General features: G+C 43.6%; 1 protein-coding gene across 7 annotated transcripts in view; it reads right to left on the bottom strand.

Annotated features, from left to right (window-relative positions):
* Positions 1–20,712, bottom strand: part of ADGRE1 (adhesion G protein-coupled receptor E1) — an 86,471-nt gene that overhangs the window by 17,609 nt on the left and 48,150 nt on the right. For 5 of the 7 annotated variants that reach the window (XR_007150449.1, XM_047850616.1, XM_047850619.1 and 2 more), the window contains 7 exons: positions 12,232–12,387; positions 12,002–12,121; positions 9,961–10,107; positions 5,365–5,505; positions 5,142–5,279; positions 3,440–3,528; positions 1,748–1,831 (listed from right to left, as the gene is read on the bottom strand). Coding sequence is in view for 6 of the 7 variants with exons in the window: in XM_047850616.1 (XP_047706572.1) it covers positions 1,748–1,831; positions 3,440–3,528; positions 5,142–5,279; positions 5,365–5,505; positions 9,961–10,107; positions 12,002–12,121; positions 12,232–12,387 (875 nt within the window). In the remaining variant the exon portion in view is untranslated. The remainder of the gene's footprint in view (positions 1–1,747; positions 1,832–3,439; positions 3,529–5,141; positions 5,280–5,364; positions 5,506–9,960; positions 10,108–12,001; positions 12,122–12,231; positions 12,388–20,712) is intronic. The other 2 variants (XM_047850617.1, XM_047850621.1) reach the window with 2 other exon arrangements.

Genomic DNA, 20,712 nt, shown 5'->3' with positions numbered 1-20,712 from the left:
TGGGAAAGCAAAAAATTAGTAGGCAAACTAAAACTCCACAGGATTATCACTTCTGTGCTTTATTTACAAAGTTTTTCCATGTTTGTCATACTCTGAGAAGGGGGTGTTGAAGGGGTTTGGAGCAGTTCCTTATGTTAGAGAAACTAACTGATTAACCACGAGAGTTTGCTGCCTAAAGCATTTAGATGTGAGATGAATATCTGTTTCATATGAACAATTTCAGAGAATGTGGCTGTTGATAAATGGTTTTGAACGTTTAAAAATATGAATTATTGGGGCGCCTGGGTGGCGCAGTCGGTTAAGCGTCCGACTTCAGCTCAGGTCACGATCTCGTGGTCCGTGGGTTCGAGCCCCGCGTCAGGCTCTGGGCTGATGGCTCAGAGCCTGGAGCCTGCTTCCGGTTCTGTGTCTCCCTCTCTCTCTGCCCCTCCCCCGTGCATGCTCTGTCTCTCTCTGTCTCAAAAATAAATAAATGTTTAAAAAAATTTAAAAATATGAATTATTATATTTATACATTTGGTTGATTGGATTTATAAATCCCTCGAGGGCATAATGACTTTGCTTCTTAGCTCTGTAAATATTCCTCATTAGGTATTCAAAATTTGGTGGGGGGGGATAAGAATATTCATAAACACAGTATAAAATGAGAGAATTTAACCTAGTTTGCCAGAAGGTTTGTTGCTTATGGAAATTCAGTCTGAAAACCTTATGAATGAATGCACACTTAATGGACAACTATATTATACCCAATAAATTAATTTTAAATCAATCAAATTGCAAAGGAAAGTATCATTCTTGTTTTTGTACAAAAGCAACTGAATTTTTAAATAAAACAACGGCCATAAGTCATAAGCCATAAGCAACATAAAATCTTAAGAAAAAGCCATAAGCAACATAAAATCTTAATCATAAGCCATAAGCAACATAAAATCTTAAGAAAAACTAAAATCTTAAGAAAATCTTTTAAAGTCTATCATTGTAAGGACTGAGTAATCCCACCTCTAAGTATTTACCCCAGAGAAACAAAAAATCAGGGACACACACACACACACACACACAAACTGTACGTGAATGTTTATAGCAGAAAAAAACAAGAATTGAGACTACTGATCACAACCTTCATGAATCTCAAAGGCTTTATGCTGAGTGAGAGAAGCCACATGCTGTGTGATTCCATTTATATAACATTCTTGAAAAGACAAAACTCCAATGATAGAGAAGAGACAGGGATATACAGGAGCCGGTGGTGGAGAGAACATCTAACAATGTTCGGGGGAACCCCAAGGGAATGTTTCAGGAGGAAAAGGAATGGTTCTATATTCTGATTGTGGTGGTAGCTACCCAAATCCACTCAGCTGATAAGACTCATAAAACTGGGTGTCTCTGGGTGGCTCAGTTGGTTGAGTGTCCAACTCAGGGTTGTGGGATTAAGCCCTGCATCAGGCTCTGCGCTAAGTGTGGAGCCTGCCGGAGATTCTCTCCCTCTCCCTCTGCCCCTCCCCCCACAAGTAAAATAAAAATAAAAAAACTCACTAGACAGAGAAGGGAATTTTACTGTATGGTAAATTTTGAAATTTACTGTGTGGTAAATTTTGAAACAGGTTTCAAATTCTGTAAAAATACAGAATTTATTAATCCTGTAATAAATTAAATGTTAATCCATTTAAAGAGGACTTTCTGTGCCCAAAGTGTCCCCCCACCAAGATGTTTGAAGCTCAAAACACAATTATGAAGACTTTGCTGTTACCTTCAGAGAAACCACGGTGGTTTTGTTTTCACAGGCATTGTCCAGAACACTGAAGGTGGCATTCATTAGTGTGCAGAAGGAACCCTGTGCCCCAGAAGAAGAACATGTGTGAGCACTGATCAATCCATCCTTCAGTGTGTAAAGTACAAATTGGCCATCTAGCCCACCATATGGGTGGTCTTAAACTCCCAAGTTTAAGAGCTGCTGGAAGCAGGTTTAGAATTCTCAGGAAAATAGAAACTCGCCTTTTCAGCAGAACTGGGACCACAGTACCTTTTTCTTCTGTGAATAAAAGGAGCAAATGGAAAGAAACAGCAAAACTACTTCGTGGGGTCAAAGATGGGGGAAATGTGTGAGTAAACCCCAGTGGTCCCAAAGGAGTATTATTCAGCCACAAAAAGGAGCGAAGCATTGGCATCTGCTACAATGTGGACAAACCTTGAAAACATCGCACTCAGTGAGGGAAGCCGCACACAAAACCCCACGTATTCTGTGATTACATTTATAGGAAATATCCAGGATGCAGAAACTGATGGACACAGAGAGCAAATTACTTTTTACCAAGACCTGGGCACAGGGGGAGCTGGAGAGCAATGTTGCTGGGGACAGGTTTCTTTTGAGGGGATAAAAATGTCTGAGAGACGGTACTGGTGGTTGCACACCATTGTGAATATACTGAATGCCACTGACTTGTACACTTAAAAGTGGGTAGAATGGCCAATTTTTAGGTGTATTTCACCTAAATTTCTAAATCACCTAAATTCTTCCAAAAAATAACATTGGTCCAAAGTGCATGGGAATTTTGGGGCACCTGAGTGGCTCAGTAGGTTAAGTGTCGACTTTGGCTCAGGTCATGATCTTGCGGTTTCTGGGTTTGAGCCCCGCGTCGGGCTCTGTGCTGACAGCTCGGAGCCTGGAGCCTGCTTCGGATTCTGTGGCTCCCTCTCTTTCTGCCCCTCCCCTGCTCGTGTTCTCTCTCTCTCCCTCTCTCTCTCTCTCGCTCAAAAATAAATAAACATTTAAAAAAATGTTAAAAAGTGCAGGGAAATTTGAAAGCTAATTTATAAGCTCATATTGAAAATTGTCACGTCAATTCCTGAAGATGTTCATGGAGGCTTTGACCACTGGAACAACTTCGTTAGAGAATCAGGATATCCAAATTCCTTTACGCCTGGCCCAGGGGTTGTGCATCTCCCCTCCCATATCACACAGACACAGCACCAGCGCCTTCACTGGTAACGAGACTCCAACATCCCTTCTTCTATTTGGAAAAGAATTCCCAAGTTTTAGATAGACAAATGCCCTCCCTTCTCAGCTTTCCTTGAAGGTAGGTGTAAGCAGAAGTGATACTGGGTTATACCCTTAAAGAGAAGAACTATGCCTTTCACCTCACCTTCCCCCCTGCCCACCAGCTGGAATGCAGACGTGATGGCAGGGGCTGGAGCAGCCATCTTGGACCACAAAGTGGGAGGGCTGGTGTTGCTGATGGCAGAGCATTTGCAGAACCATCATATCAACTCTCCACAGCTGACACCCAGATTGTTACAGACAGAGAAATAAACTGCTATACGATTTAGGCCACTGTTATTTTGGCCTTTGTGAAAGCTGCAAAACAACATCCTACTTGAGTGACTTCTAGGCTAGAAGCTCTTCTAGGAACCTCAAGAGCTAGGAAGCTTCAAAAGTACTTACATATTCAGCCATCACTGCCTCTCCCACTTGGCATTGCTGGACCCACTCATTGTTGGGTATCACATCTTCTTTGCACTTGAAGGGAATCCCTAGGAAGGAAATGAAAGCTACCAAGTCAAAGCTCAACCACAGCAAGCTGTGATTAAAAGACAAGTCTGATTTCATTATCCCCCTGCCTAAAATCTATTCATCACCATATTACATGACAATGGAAATGAGCAAACCACAGCTACAGGCAGAAACACCACGGACTCTGAGAAGCAGGATACTGAGTGAAAAGAGCAAGTCGGAAAAGACGACACAGAGCATGATGCCACCTTTATAGAGCTCCAAAGCAAACAAAACTAAACAAAGTATTGTTTAGGGATATGTACACGGAGGTCATTTTTTTTTAAAGTAGGGGAATTATGAATACAAAGTTCCAAGTAGTCCTCTCTGGGGAGGAGTGGGGAAGATGAAATAGGGAAGGAACATGCATGAAACACACGAAATTGATGAGATCCTAGCTCTCATGTTGACACACTATTATTGTATAATATTATACATATTATACTTCACTGCCTCCATATAAACTACCTCTATCTTTAATGTATCAAGTAATCTACAATTAAAAAAATTAAGCTGTTGGGGCGCCTGGGTGGCTCAGTTGGTTGAGTGTCCAACTTCGGCTCGGGTCATGAACTCACGGTCTGTGAATTCGAGCCCCGCGTCGGTCTCTGTGCTGACAGCTCAGAGCCTGGAGCCTGCTTCATATTCTGTGTCTCCCTCTCTCTCTGCCCCTCCCCCATTCATGTGAGTGCTCTCTCTCTGTCAAAAATAAACAGGGGCGCCTGGGTGGCTCAGTCGGTTAAGCGTCTGACTTCAGCTCAGGTCACGATCTCGCGGTCCGTGAGTTCGAGCCCTGCATCGGGCTCTGGGCTGATGGCTCAGAGCCTGGAGCCTGCTTCCCATTCTGTGTCTCCCTCTCTCTCTGTCCCTCCCCCATTCATGCTCTGTCTCTCTCTGTCTCAAAAATAAATAAACGTTAAAAAAATTAAAAAAAAATAAACATTAAAACATATTTTTTCAATAAAAAAATCAAGCTGTTCAGTTTCCCATTGTTCTCAGCAAAAAAAGAAAAAGAAAAAAAAAGAAAGAAAAGAAAGAAAACAAACAGAAAACCCCCCAAACCTTCAAAATTCTTCACATGGCTCACCAGTTCCTGCAGGACATGAACTCTGCCTACCTCCTTAGGTATACCTAATGCTTCAGGGCCTTTGCACATGCCACAACCTGGACCACTCAGATCTCCACTCATCATCTGGATAATTCCTACTCTTGCTTCAAGCTTCAGCTTAAATATCACTTGCCCACAGCATATTAAATATCTCATTACTCATTCCAAAGTACACTATGATTGTTCAATTGCCACGCTGATTGTGGTTATTACGTGATTATGTGTGTGTGCTCTACATACATCATCGCATTCAGGATTGAATTCTCAGGACCTAGTGCAGGGGCCTGTTTGACTAATTAATAGATGCCCCCCCCCAAATAATTTATCGAATGAGTGAATCAATCTGTGAGTGAATGAATAAATGAGAAAGAGAGGATTGAGGATGAAGCAAAAGTAAAAGGAAGATCCAGAGGTTGGGTGGATGGAGGGGTTTACAACCAAACCAGGATGCAGATTCCACTGCTGAGAGGCACAAGGGACAATTACTTTTGCAGTTGAAGTTGAAGGAGCCTTCTGGATGGGGGCGAAAGCCCTCAATGCAGCTACAGCTGTAGGAGCCCGGGGCATTGGTGCAGACAGAACTGGGGCCACATGGTGATGGGTCCTGGGAGCACTCATCGATATCTGCAAAGGACTCAAGAGTGTCAAACAACCCAGAAGAACGAGGACATACTTCTTTCAGGGGAGAGCCAGCAACCCCTCTTCTCACCTCTGCATTCCACGTCTTGGCCTGTGAAGTTCAGCTGTCCGTTGCTTGGTGCAAAGCCAGGAGAGCAGGTGCAGAAGTAGCTCCCAGGGGTGTTGGTGCATGTCGCGTTGGAAAGGCTGATGTAAAGGCACTCATCAATATCTATAGGGTTGAGAATGGGCATGAGGCAGAGCTGGCTAGAAATCCTGCAAAAGTTATGCTTACAAAGCATAGAGTTGTCACCAAAAAAAAAAAAAAAATGGTGACCCAACCAAGGACAACATTTCCCAGAACCTTCTGCATCTAGGTTGGGGCCATGGGACTAGTTTTCACTTATGGAATGTGAGCAAGTACATTTGCCACTTCTGAGCTGAGATGGTTACAAAGTGGGTGTGCCTTCTCCCTCTTTCCCCACCACTGGCTGAACCAGGGATTCCAAAGCCACAAGGCATATAAGGACCAACGGATGTAAGGAAATGGATCCCTATATCACCACGTGGAGAAAATCTGCCCACTGGCCAGGTGCATCTATATTGGATGGTTATGAAAGTCAGAAATTGCTATTATATTTAGCTAGTGGTTCTCAACTGAGGGCAGTTTGCACCCCGACCCCCTCCAGGGGACATTGGACAATGTCTGGAGACATCTTTGGTTGTCATGACTGGGCTGGGGGAGGGGGATGTACTACTATGATCTAGTGCATAGGACAGCCCTCCACCACAAAGAGCCATCTGGCCCAGAATGTCAATAGTGGCAACATTGAGGAACCCTGGCCAGCTTACTGTGGCAACATGGGATTACCTCTCCTTCTGGGGATTTCTGAGGATCTATGGAATAGAATGTCCTGGGGAAAAAAATAGTCAGGAGGGAGGTAAAGTCAAAACTTCTCATATTCCTATGTCAGTTCACGAAACAGGAGGGGTAAACAGGCAGCATCCACTAGTGGCTTGCACAGGTACATGGTTGTTGCACTGGGTGTTACCATGGAGCGCTGGAATGGGAGGTCCTTGTGGGATGAATGCAGACTAACTTGGAGGTCTCGAAGGACAGGAAAATGACCCATGGTTGGGAGGTATGGGGAAGTGATTCTCCTCCTGGTATCACAGAAACGTCTCTGACCAAGGAGCGGGCTTCCACTTGTAGACACACTTAAGCATCAGGTAGGTGAACTCTTGTCAGAAACGACACAAACAGTGGGGCGTCTGGGTGGCTCAGTTGGATAAGCATCCAACTCTTGATTTCAGGTCAGGTCATGATCTCACAGTTTCTGAGTTAGAGCCCCACATGGGGCTCTACGCTGACAGTGCAGAGCCTGCTTGGGATTCTCTCTCTCCCTCTCTGCCCTTCCCCCACTCATGCTTTCTCTCTCTCTCTCTCTCTCTCTCTCTCTGTCTCCCTCTTTCTCTAAAATAAATAAACTTTAAAGGAATGAATGAATGCTTCTTAAAAACAGCATAAATGGAATTTATATTTTGCAAATGGAACTGGACTAGGCATATGATTTTCAAAACTTTTTGGCTGAAGAAAGCTTTCACTTCCTACAAAGTGAAACCTATTTAGGAGGTAAGACAAATAAGAGAGATGATAATCTGACTGAAATAGGGGCTCTGAAGAGATTCCTAAGAACCCACAGTGCTGTATTGATCTACCTCTAAGGTCCCTTTCAAATTTGCCTCACTGTTGTTCTGCCTAGAAGAATGTCAGTAGCTGGTGAACATCAAGGTGAAAAGAAATACAACATGTGTAATGACGAGAAGCGTGCGTTTCCCCAGGGGGTTGAAGAATATAAAATGTGCTCTGCAGTATGTTAGATCCTCCGAAGATGACCCCCACCAATTCTTTCATTTCCTGCGTGTACTTGTTGCTTGCCCAACGATTTGGGGAGTCGATTTCCCCTTCCTTTGCCTGTCGGCTGGCCCCATGACTGTGACCAGGAGAATAGAACAGAAGGAACATTCTGGCACTTCCAAGCCCACGCCTTACAAGAACCCACAGTTTCTGCTTTCTTCTGCTTGCAGCTTCCCTTCCTGCAAACCAGCTGCCATGTTCCCAGGAAGCCCAAGCAACCATGAGGAAGGGCCCATGAGGGAAACCGAGGGGCCCAGCTGAGCTCCCACCCAGAGACCAGCACCAACTACCAGCCATGTAAGTGCGGCCATTTTGGACCTCCCAGCCATCCTATTGCACCCCCCCCCCAAACCATGCAGTCAACCCACAGAGTCATGAACAAGCAGAAAGGTGAAAAGAACCCAGGCAGGCAGGAGCAGTGGTATTCCCCCGGGGTGTTGGTACACACTGAGCTGAGGCCACAAAGAGTTGAGTTCCTGGCACATTCGTCCACATCTAAGCAGAAAACTAGGCTGAGTCAAAAGGATAAAGGATGCTGAGGCCATGGCAGTGCACAACCCCATCCTGACTGAAGCCAGCGGGTCTCCCTAGCTCTGTTTGCACCCTCTTAACCACTGCTGAAAGGAAGTGCAAAGAGCCAGGATGTGACCCACACAAATCATTTGATGAGACTCTCCACACTTCGGGATAAAACCAAAACTCCTCTTTAGAACACATGAGACTCCGAGAGTTTGGACCCACCTAAGCTCACCTACCTCAACTTTCCTTGCTAACCCCTTAGTAATTCCTGACCCAGATTCACTGATTACCTGTAGGTCCAGGAAGGCTCACTGTTTGCTCCCTCAGCCTTGAACTCCCTGGACCCCATTCCTTGATAAATCTCAATTCCTCCCTCTAAGAAATACTATGTTATCAGTAACAATAATAATGACTGAGAGGCATCCAAGTGGAGGGGTGCAAAGCATGGACAGCCTGGACTCAAAGCTTGGCTCTGTCCCTATAGACTGTGTGTTACTGGGTGCTGTGGACTGAAATATGTGCCCCCAGATTGATACGTTACATCCCCCACATGGTGAGACCGTATCTGGACAAAAGGCGTTCACAAGATGATTAAGTTGATGAGGTCTAAGATGGGATTCGTGGCCTGGAGCATCTGGGTGGCTCAGTCAATTGAACATACAACTCTTTATTTCTGTTCAGGTCATGATCTCACAGCTGGTGAGTTCGAGCCCTGCATCCGGCTCTGTATAGTCAGTGCGGAGCCTGCTTGGGATTCTCTCTCTCCCACTCTCTTCCTCTCTCTCTCCCTATCTCTCTACGTCTTCTGCATGCACTCTCGATCTCTCTCTCTCAAAAATAAATAAACATATATAAATGGGCCTGGTACCCTTAAAACAAAGAAAGAGACACCAGAGCTCACTGTCCCTGGGGACCCAGAATGAAGGCAGTCATCTGGAAGCAAGGAGGACAGCCCTCTCCAGAACCCAGCTGTGGTCTCAGACCTCCAGCCTCCACAATGGAGGGAAAATAGATCTCAATGTTGACCACCCTGTCTGCAGTGTTTTGTTCTGGTGGTCCTGAGCTGACAATGCATTGGGCAAGATAGTTCACCTCTGTGTGTCTCAGTGCCCTCATCTGTCAGACAGGGATAATAATAGTACTTCCCCCTAGGGTTGTTTGAGCATTGAATAAGGTGTCATCTGTGAAGCACTCAGAGCAGAGTCTGGAGAATAACAAGTATGAGGTAAGTACTTGTTAGCTAAAATAAACAACTGCTAATATGTTGAGATTTTTGTGACAGACACTGAGGAACATCCCTTACATGCACCTGCTCGAGAAATGCTCACGGCAGCCCTGTGAGCTGCACACTAACATTGCTTTCATTTTTCTGATGAGGAAACTGAGGCATCACAATTGTGCAGAGTCACACAGCCTGTGAAAGGCACACCAGGATTTAAAATGAGGTTCAGTCTGGTTCTGGACTTCTTAGATGACAGCTTCCCAGGTGGTCTTGAGTCAGAGTCTGGAAATGTGGACTCAAGTCAATGATGGCCAGTTCAGATCCTGACTCCCCTACTTCCTAGCTATTTGACTGTGGAAGAGTTGTTTTACCACGATGGAGGCTCAGGTTCCTCATCTATGAAATGGGCATAAAACACCACTAATACCATCAGGTTGTTGGGCAGACAATGAGTACATGTCCGGAAGAGCTTAGCACCTTGGCTGGGATCCTGCCTCCAGACCTTTGTATCTGCGGTTCCCTCCTCCTGGAACACCCTTCCCCAGATACCCAATATCTCACTTCCTCATATCCTTCACATCTTTTCTCAAGTATCAACTTTTCAGTGTGGCTTTTCCTTACACTCACTCTATTAAAAGTTGACCCCCTACTCCCAGTGCTGCCTATGCACCTTTCCTGCCTTATTTATCTTTATTTCTTTCAGATACTCCTGGCACACATATGGCCATGCGTTTATTTTCCTATCTATCTCCCTTAACCCTAGATGATGAGTTCTAGGAGAACAAATCGTTTTGCCTATGTTATTTGGTGCTGTATCCACCAGCTCTAGAAGAGTGCCTGGCGTATAGTAGGTGCTCAGGAAGTATTTGTTGAATGAGTGCATGAGTGCATGGATGAGCAATTTTTGGCATCAGCTTAGCAGATGAGGTCCTTGAGCTCAGCCCAGACTCATCCTGACCCCTCACCCACTACTGTTGTCTTTGCATGCAGACTTGGACCTGGTTCCCCAACAAACCCTTCCCACCAACCTTCACATGTGTCTCCTGGGCCCTGCAAGCTCCTGTTTCCACTGCTGGATTCAAATCCTAGGTTGCAGACACAAGAGTAGCTTCCAGGACTGTTGTGACAAGTTGCGTGCTCCGGGCAAGTTGCAGGGTCGGCACATTCATCCACGTCTGGTCAGTGGAGATGAGAACCCAAGACAAAGCAGATGAAGAAATGAGAATAGGAGACTGCAAACAGAGATTCACTGTGCATGTTCTCCCCTTACTCCTCATCTCCCTTACACTTAGGCTTGGCCACGAGAATAAATTCTGACCCAAAATATGTAAGTGGAGGGTGGTGAATAGCTCCAAGACAGATGAACATAGAATGGCTGTGCTCCTTTACTCCTCCCTGCACCCACACCATGGGATGCAGATGGTGCAGTGCAGTGTGACTTTGCCACTCCTCCTCTATGATGGGAGCTTGTTTCCCCACACCTCGAATCCAGCTTGAATCTGGCCTATGACTTTCACTGGTCAAAAGAACACAGCAGAAATGATGTCATGCCAGTTCCAAGTCTTAGATTTCTAGAGACTTATTTGCTTCTGCTCATTCTTTTAGCCCCTTGCTTCTGCCACATGAACAAGCCCTAGACTCACCTAATGAAGAAGGAGAGACAAGGTGGAAGAGAGATGGATCATCCCACAGGAGCCCCCGACACGTGAGGCAGCCCAGACCAGATGAGCAAGCTGACTCACAGCTGACCACAGACACACGAACAAGCCCAGTACAGACGCAAGCAAGTGGCCAGCAGAGCCCAACTTATATTTCCTTTTTTTTTAAATTTTTTTTAACGTATATTTATTTTTGAGACAGAGAGAGACAGAGTATGAACAGGGGACGGGCAGAGAGAGAGGGAGACACAGAATTTGAAATGGGCTCCAGGCTCTGAGCTGTCAGCACAGAGCCCATCCCGGGGCTTGAACTCACGGACTGTGAGATCATGACCTGAGCCGAAGTCGGACACTTAACCGCCTGAGCCACCCAGGTTCCCCCCAACCTAAATTTCCAATGCACAGAACACAAACCACGTATATGGTGCTTGTCTCTAGCCACTGACTTTCAGGGTAATCTGTTTTTCAGCAATAGCTACTGCTACAAATGTATCAGAAAAATCAGAGAGGACCTCAAATATCTCCGACTCCAAGCCCAGGGGATGTGATAAGGGCTGGATCACTCCATGCCTTGCTTGATGGAGTCACCTTCCCTACAAACGAGCATGGAGAACAATAGTTCTGAACCAGATGCAGGGAGATGGAGCCCTCGCTTCTTGTGAGGAAATTCTGGCTGCAGTTTGGAAGGATGGATTCGAGGGGACAAGAATGGAGGAAGGACAAGCCCAGGGAGGACGCTGCTAAACTAATGATGAAGCCCGAACCAAGCATGAGGAAGAATGGAGAGATTCAAGACATATTTAGCAGGTAAATTCCCCAAGCTATGGTGACTGATTTAGTATGTAAGGCATGGGGTAGGGGTTGAGGGTAACCCTGAGGTCTTGAACCAAATACATTATAGGAAATAGTTCTGAAGTTTGAGTCTGAGCTCACCCTATCACACAGTTTCTCTGTCTCAGAACTAAAGACATCCGGGGCCAGATTATTTTTGGTTGTAGGGAAGCTGTTCTGTGCATTGTAAGGTGTTTAGCAGCATCTGTGGCTTCTCCTCACTAGACAAGAGAAGCCCGTCACCACCACCAGTTGTGACCATCAAAAATGTTTCCAGGCATTGCCAGCACCCCCCTTGAAAGTTATTGCTCATGGGACACAGCACCCCCCCCCCCAATGCCATTGCTCTCAAGTATTGTCTGACCCACTGCTGCACTCAGAGTAGACCCTTGACTGGAGTTCCAATCCTGGCTCTTCTACTTAATAGCTATGTCTTTTGGGGGAAGTCACTTCAATGGTCTGAGCCTAAATCTTCTCAGCCTCAAAATGAAGAATATAGTCTCTAATCTCACAGGATCATCAAGTGAGGTGGTTGTTAATTAATTGAGTAGCTACATAAAGAAAAGCAGGTCCTCTATACCTTCACAGATCGAGTTGTGAGAGATGAATCCAACCTGGCAGCTGCAATTGTAGCTTCCCAAGGAGTTGATACACTCAGAATGCTCTGGGCAGACCTCATTGGAGAGGCATTCATCGATGTCTGAGGAGCAGTTGAGGAGAGTGAGCAGACCAAAGACTGTGTGGCTCAGGTGAGAGACACCGTCCACTAGTGGTCACTGTCCACCCAAGACCCATGCCTGAGAGCATTACCTGTGCATGAGAAATGACCCGGCTTTCCCGGGGTCCAGTCATTTCCAGTGGGAGAAGAGAATCCAGGCAAGCAGCTGCACTTGTATCTGCCCTGCAGGTTTTTGCAGACTGAGTTGGCACCACATGGTTGGGGGCTTTGAGAACATTCATCTACATCTGGACACAGAAAGAGTTGGAGTCACTAATTTGCTTCATCTTGTGTAGCAGATTGTATTTTCAAAGATGGTGGAAACAACGTCTTCCATGCTATATACCCTTCATTTTATGAATTTGTACTCCTTCCAGCAAACAGTGGTACCTATGTTCCCTTCTCTAGAACCTGAGCCTGCTGGGACTCTGGGAGTGGTACTAGGTCATAAAGATACCATGCACCCCCTCCCTGTTCTCTTGAGATGCTCATTCTTGGGGCTTAGCTGCCATATGTGAGGAAGCCCAAGCAGCCATGAAAAAGCAGTTCACATGGAGAAGAACCAACACCTCCAGGCTGAATCCCTGGTGCAGCAATCAGCCCATGGCCAACAGCAGCTTGCCAGCATTGTGTGTAGGCTCTCTTTCATGTGGATCTCTAGGGGTGCCTTGTTGGCTCAGTCAGTTAAGTGACTGCATTTAACTTCAGCTCTGGTCATGATCTCACATTTGTGAGAGCCAAGCCCCACCTTGGGTGCTTTCTGGGTGTGGAGTCTGCTTGGGATTCTCTCTCTCAAGAGTGGAGTTCAGATGGTGCAGTAGTATGGGGACCCTGAGCCTGTCTTGTCCCTGAAACACAGCTAGCTCAGCATCAAACCATTTGAACACCTAGGAAATTGATCTGACGATTAACACGAAAATCTGCACAATTTGAGTAAGAGAACCTGAAAGGAATATGGTGTGGAGTGCTGCCTTAGGGGGTGATAAAAGCCAAGGTTGTGCGGAGGGTAGGGAGATGATTTTATAGACAGAGGATAGAGAAAGAAAAAGAAAAGGGAGTTTCGCACATTAGAGTAATGCAAGAAAAGTACTCCCCCTGAAAGTAGCTGGAGAGAATGTGAGAAAGAATGAAACCACTCACAGTGGACTGGATAAGAAATCTGTTCCTCAAAACCATTGATGGGAAAAAGGCAGAGGGTTGCAGTACTTCCAGTTTTCTATAAACAGTCTAGTGCAGAAACTGATGTTTCAGTGCTCAGTGCCTGGTGGTGCTCCAGGGAGGAAGCAAAGTCCATCCCTGAGAGAAGGCATCATGATCTGAGGGACGTGTGCCATATGGGGAGAAGCAGTTTCCCTGGTTGGAGTGGGTATCATAGTGGCAATCAGCCTCCCATGGGCAAACGTCTCAGCGGGTCCCAGAGAGCTGCCATGTTTCCTGATATTGGGCCAAAGATAACAGCTGATTGCAGCAAAACCTGGCACCAGTTGTGTGTTGTGATTTACCATAAACTCTGAGCCTCTGTCACTTCGCTATCATGCACACATTTTCTGGGACAAGTTGATACCTGGCCATTGCTCTGCAAGACCCTCCCCCATAAAATCAGCACAGCTCCCAGACCTGGGGTCTCTGAGTTGTGGGGTTTTGAAAAACAGACCCATTGGAGATAAGGAGGGAGGTGTCACCTGGCAGGCAGACAGCCTGGGCATGTACAGGGTAGAGGTGGGGAGTGGACAGAGGCCTGAGACAAAGGAAGTTGTGCTTGATCACACATCTGTGATGGTGCAAAATTCCCACGTCAGAGACAAGAGAGCAGGGTGAAGCCATTTTCACCTCTAGCACACTCACACTGATTCAGTCCAGTGAGCCAGGCAGTGTACCAAGTGAAAAATGGAACTGTTACACGAACCATTACCCATCTGCGCCCTCCAGGCATATCCCCTAGAAGGCCAGTACAAATCCTTTCCACCCACTTACTCTACACAGTACGGTGTGCTTCAAAGTTTCAGTTCTGAGGGAAACCTGATCTAGCTTCACTTGGGTTTCATTTTGTTTCCTTGTTTATCTGTTTTGGTGTCTGCTTCTGTTTTACGTAATGTTATTTTCTTTTATCATTCTTTATGTTGTCTTTCTTGAATACAGAAAGAGCAAATTTTTTTATTCTATTCTATTCTACTTTATTCTATTTTATTATTTAAATTTAAACAAAATTTTAACTTTTTTTTTTCCTTTTCTATCAAGATTCTCTCAACAAGCAGATCAAAACACACTTAGAATCTAGCTTCCTTGATTTGATTTTTTCTTTTGTTTTTAATTTTCAAATTTTTATTCTTTATTTTATTACTTTGTTTCTTCCTCCAAAATGACAAGATGGAGGAATTCACCCCAAAAGATAGAAGAAAGGACACGCAGGGATTTAATCAACACAGACATAAGTAAGAAATCTGAGTTAGAATTTAAAATCACGATTTAGCTAGGGTAGAAGAAAGCATAGAAGACACCAGAGAATCCCTTTCTGCAGAGATAAAATAACTAATATCTAGTCAGTTCAAAATGAAAAGTGCTATAACTGAGATGCAATTTCAAATGGATGCTATGATGGTGAGGATGGATGAAGCAGAACAGCGAATCATGGATACAGAAGATAAAATTATGGAAACTCATGAAGCACAAAAAAAGAGGGAAACAGAGGAGGATCCAAGATGGTAGAACAGCATGGAAGTTTTTTTGTGTCTCACATCCAGGAAATACAGCCAGATCATCACCAAACCATCCTGCACACCTAGAAATCTTACTTGAGGATTAACACAACAATCTGCACAACCTGGACCACACAACTCAACAGGTACATGGCTCGGAGGGGTAAACTGGGGGAGAGAGAAGCCTTGGAGGGTAGGGCTCCATTTTTGCTTGCAAAGAGAGGACAGAGATGCGTGGATAGCATGGGAAAACAACCCCCCCCCCCAAAAGAAATAACTGGAGAGAGACTGGGAAAGGGGAAACAGCCGCAGGGACTGAACAAAAAAGGCAGAAAGGAGAAAGGACAGGGTTTAAATCTCATTGAGACTCTATAAACAACAGGGGCATGGTGTGAAACTCTGTGGCTCAATACCTCGGTACTCTGGTGGGATGGGCAAATCCTCAGGAGCAGAGTGAAGTCCCCATGCCACACAAGGAGAGGGGGTTCCCCTGCTGGGAGAATATTTGGTAGAGTCCGTGTGGGCACCCCAGTAGACCCCAGAGAACAACCACATTCCTGGTGCTAGAACAAGGTCGTTAAGAGTAAAGCCTGGTGCCAGATGTGTGCTGTGATTTTCCATAATCCCTGAACAGCTGCTGGTACACAATCACGTGATCATTTTCTGGGGCAGGTTGGCACCCAGTCAGAGTCTCTGGGCATCAGCAGCAGCATGGTCCCGAGAACGTTCCTGGGTGTGGCCGGCACCCGGCCAGTGCTCAATGAGTTCCTCCCACACAAAGTCTGAGCAGGACAAGGCCACAGTCCATCAGAAGTAAGGGGTCAGGAAAAAACAGCTGCATCTGAGGTAAAACTCAGGAGCGAGGTGCCACCTGCAGCCTGATGGCTTGGTCACAGACAGTGTAAAAGCAAGGGGCAGATGGAAGCCAGAGACAAAGGAAGAGTGCACGATTGCTGACTGGGGAGAAAAGAGTTCTGATACTAGAGACTGGGTACCTGGGTGATGCCATTTTCACCCCTGCTGTGCATGCGCATACACACCTACAAGCGCCACAACAATCCACAACGGGAGCTAAGCAGCGCCACCTAGTGGAGAACAGGCCATTACACCAATCCCCACCCAACTGGGTGAACCTCACTCTTTAGGAACCACAAGTCTCTCCACCTGCTTAGTTTACAAACTATAAAGCGCTTGATAGTTTGACTTCTAGGGGAAAACGATGTAATTTCAATCGTATTACAGTCTGTTTGCTGGTCCATCTATTCAATTTCCTTTTCTTTTTGTCCTTTTCTTGAATATAGGAAGAGAAAACATTTCTTTTTATTTTCAATTTTATTAAAAATATTTTTCTTTAATTTTGTCTACTCTATTTGTTAGTTTTGCATAAATTTTTCAAATTCTATTTTACTTTCATCATTTCATTTTATTATATTTCATTCTTTTAATTTTCTCAAATTTTCAAACGTTTCCCTTTCTTTTTCCCTTTTTTCTCTCTGATCTATCAAGCCCCTTTCAATACCCAGACCAAAAGACACCTAGATCTTACAACATTTATTTGATTTTTATGTATGCGTGTGTGTTGTTTTTAATTTGTTTTAAGTTAATTTTTTTAATTTTAAGTTTGGTTTACCTCATTAATTTCTTTCTATCTTCAAAATGACAATGAAGGAATTCACCCCAACAGAAAGAGCAGGAAGAAATGACAGCCAGGGACTTAACCAACGCAGATACAAGCAAGATGTCAGAACAAGAATTTAGAATCACGATAATAATACTAGCTGGAGTCGAAAATAGATTAGAATTCCTTTCTGTGGAGATAAAAGAAGTAAATCTAGTCAGGAATAATTAAAAAATGCTATAACTGAGCTGCAATCTCCAATGCGTGCCACGGCAGCAAGGATGGATGAAGCAGAGCAGTAAACCAGCAATATAGAGGAGAAACTTATGGAGAACAATGAAGCAGGAAAAAAGAGAGAGAGACTAAGGCAAAAGGGTACAATTTAAGAATTAGAGAAATCAGTGACTCACTAAAAAGGAACAACATCAGAATCATAGGGGTCCCAGAAGATGAAGAGAGAGAAACTTGGGTAGAAGAGTTTGTGAACAAATCATAGAAGACAACTTTCCTAACCTGGGAAAGACACAGACATCAAAATTCAGGAAGCACAGAGGACTCCAATTAGATTCAACAAAAACCAACCATCAACAAGGCATATCATAGTCAAATTCACAAAACACTCAGGCAAGGAAAGAATCATGAAAGGAGCAAGGGACAAAAAGTCCTTAACCTACAAGGGAAGACAGTTCAGGTTTGCAGTAGACCTATCCACAGAAACTTGGCAGGCCAGAAGGCAGTGGCAGGATATATTCAGTGTGCTGAATCAGAGAAATATGCAGGCAAGAATTCTTTATCCAGGAAGGCTGGCATTCAAATAGAAGGAGAGGTAAAAAGTTTCCCAGACAAACAAAAATTAAAGGAGTTCATGATCACTAAACTAGCCCTGCACAAAATTTGAAGGGCGACTCTCTGAGGGGAGAAAAGGTAGAAAAAATAATATCAATGAATGAATGAATGAATGAATGAATGAATGAATAAACAGAACCAAAAGCAACAATGAGTAGAAAGGACCAGAGAACACCACCAAACACTCTACCTCTACAAGAAACATAATAGCAATAAATTAATATCTTTCAGGAATCAGTCTAAATGTCAATGGACTAAATGCTCCAATCAAAAGACAACGGGTAACAGAATGGATAAAAAAACAAGATCCATATAGATATGCTATTTACAAGAGACACACTTTAGACCTAAAGACACCGTCAGATTGAAAGTAAGGGATGGAGAGCCATCTATCATGCTAATGGTCGCCAAAAGAAAGCCAGAGTAGCTATACATATATCAGAGAATTTAGATTTTAAAATAAAGGCTGAACAAGAGATGAAGAAGGGCATTACATCATAATTAAGGGTTCTACCCACCAAGAATACATAACAATTGTAAACATTTATGTTCCAAATGTGAAAAACCCAAATATATAAATCAATTAAACTCAAACATAAAGAAACATAAAGAAACTCATTGATAATAATACCATAATAGTAGGGGAACTAAACACCCCACTGACAACAATGGACAGATCGTCTAATCAGAAAATCAACAAGGAAACAATGACTTTGAATGACACACTGGACCAGATGGACGTAACAGATATATTCGGAACATTCATCCTAAAGAAGCGGAATATACATTCTTCTCCAGTGCACATGGAATGTTCTCTAGAACAGATCACATACTGGGACACAAATCAGCCCTCAACAAGTACAAAATGATTGACATGGTACCATGCATATTTTCAGACCACAACGCTATGAAACTTGAAATCAAACACAAGAAAATTTGGAAAGGTAACAAATATTTGGAGGCTAAAGAACATCCTACTAAAGAGCGAATGGGCTAACCAAGAAGTTAAAGAGGAAATTAAAAGTTCATGGAAGCCAATGAAAATGATAACACCACAGCCCCAAACCTCTGGGACGCAGCAAAGGCGGTCATAGGAGGAAAGGATATAGCAATCCAGGCCTTTCTAAAGAGGGAAGAAGGGTCTCAGGCATACAACCTAAACCTACACCTTAAAGAGCTGGAAAAACAACAACAAATAACACCAAAACGCAGTAGTAAATGGGAAATAATAAAGGTTAGAGCAGAAAACAATGCTATTGGAGCCAAAACAAAAAAATAAAAAACGGTAGAACAGATCAATGAAACCAGAAACTGGTTCTTTGAAAGAATTAACAAAATTGACAAACCACTAGCCACTTTGATCAAAAAGAAAAAGGACCCAAATAAATAAAATCAAGAAGGAAAAAAGACAGATCACAACCAATGCAGCAGAAATGCAAGCAATAATAAGAGAATATTATGAGCAATTATATGCCAAAAATGGGTAAGCTGGAAGAGATGGACAAATTACTAGAAACATATAAATCACCAAAACTGAAACAGGAAGAAATAGAAAATTTGAACAGACCCATAACCAGCAAAGAAATCAAATTAGTAATACAAAAATCTCCCCCCAAAACAAGAGTCCAGGGTCAGAAGGCTTTCCGGGGGAATTCTACCAAACATTTAAGGAAGAGTTAACACCTATTCTCTTGAAGCTGTTCCAAAAAATAGAAATTAAAGGAAAATTTCGAAACTCTTTCTCTGAAGCCAGCATTACCTTGATTCCAAAACCAGACAAAGACCCCACAAAAAAGGAGAACTATTGACTAATTTTCCTGGTGAACATGGATGCAAAAATCCTCAACAAGATATTAGCCAACCAGATCCAACAACACATTAAAAAAATTATTCACCACGACCAAGTGGGATTCATACCTGGGATGCAGGGCTCGTTCAATATCCACAAAACAATCAATGTGATTCATCACATCGATAAAAGAAAGAACAAGAGCCATATGATCCTCTCAATAGATGCAGAGAAAGCATTTGACAAAATACAGCATGCTTTCTTGAAAGAACCCTCAAGAAAGTAGGGATAGAAGGACCATACCTCCAGATCATAAAAGCCATATACAAAAGACCCAATGCTAGTATCCTTAATGGTGAAAAACTGAGAGCTTACCCCCTAAGGTCAGGAAAAACACAGGGATGTCCACTCTCGCCACTGTTATTCAACATAGTATTGGAAGTCTTAGCCTCAGTAATCAGACAACACGAAGAAATAAAAGGCATCCAAATCAGCCAGGAGGAGGTGAAACTTTCACTCTTTGCATATGATATGATGCTCTATATGGAAAACCCAAAAATTCCACCAAAAAACTCCTAGATCTGATCCATGAATTCAGCAAAGTTGCAGGACATAAAACCGATGCACAGAAATCGGTGGCATTCCTATTTACCAACAATGAGGCAACACAAAGAGAAATCAAGGAATCGATTCCATTTACGATTGCACCCAAACCCATAAAATATCTAGGAATAAATGTAACCAAGAGGTGAAAAATATATACACTGAACTATAGAAAATGTATGAAAGAAATTAAAGAAGACAGAAAAAAAAAGGGAAAATATTCCATGCTCCTGGATTGGAAGAACAAATATTGTTAAAAATCATTACTGCCCAAAGCAATCTACGTATTCCATGCAATCCCTATCAAAATAACACCAGCATTCTTCACAGAGCTAGGAAAAACAATCCTAAAATTTGTATGGAACCAGAAAGGACCCCGAATAGCTAAAGCAATGCTGAAAAAGAAAACCAAAGCAGGAGGCATCACAATCCCGGACTTCAAGCTGTATCACAAAGCTTTAATCATCAACACGGTATGGTACTGGCACAAAAACAGACACTCAGATCAATGGAACAGAATAGAGAACCCAAAAATGGACCCACAAACGTATGGCTAACTAACCTTTGACAAAGCAGGAAAGAATATCCAATGGAATAAAGACATCTCTTCAGTAAGTGGTGCTGGGAAAACTGGACAGCGACATGCAGAAGAATGAACCTGGACCACTTTTTTACACCATGCACAAAAATAAACTCAAAATGGATGAAAGACCTAAATGTAAGACAAGAAGCCATCAAAATCCTTGAGGAGAAAAAACCTCGAGGAGAAAGCAGGCAAAAACCTCTTTGACCTCGGCCACAGCAATTTCTTACTCAACACAACTCTGGAGGCAAGGGAAACAAAAGCAAAAATGAGCTATTGGGACCTCATCAAAATAAAAAAACTTCTGTGCAGTGAAGGAAACAATCAGCAAAACTAAAAGGCAACCGACGGAATGGGAGAAGATATTTGCAAATGACATATCAGATAAAGGGTTAGTATCCAAAATCTATAGAGAACTGATCAAACTCAACATCCCCA

This window comes from Prionailurus viverrinus, chromosome A2 (assembly GCF_022837055.1).
Source record: "Prionailurus viverrinus isolate Anna chromosome A2, UM_Priviv_1.0, whole genome shotgun sequence".
Taxonomy (NCBI): Eukaryota; Metazoa; Chordata; class Mammalia; order Carnivora; family Felidae; genus Prionailurus; species Prionailurus viverrinus.
The sequence above is the reverse complement of the archived record's forward strand: the minus strand, read 5'-3'. Positions and strand labels throughout refer to the sequence as shown.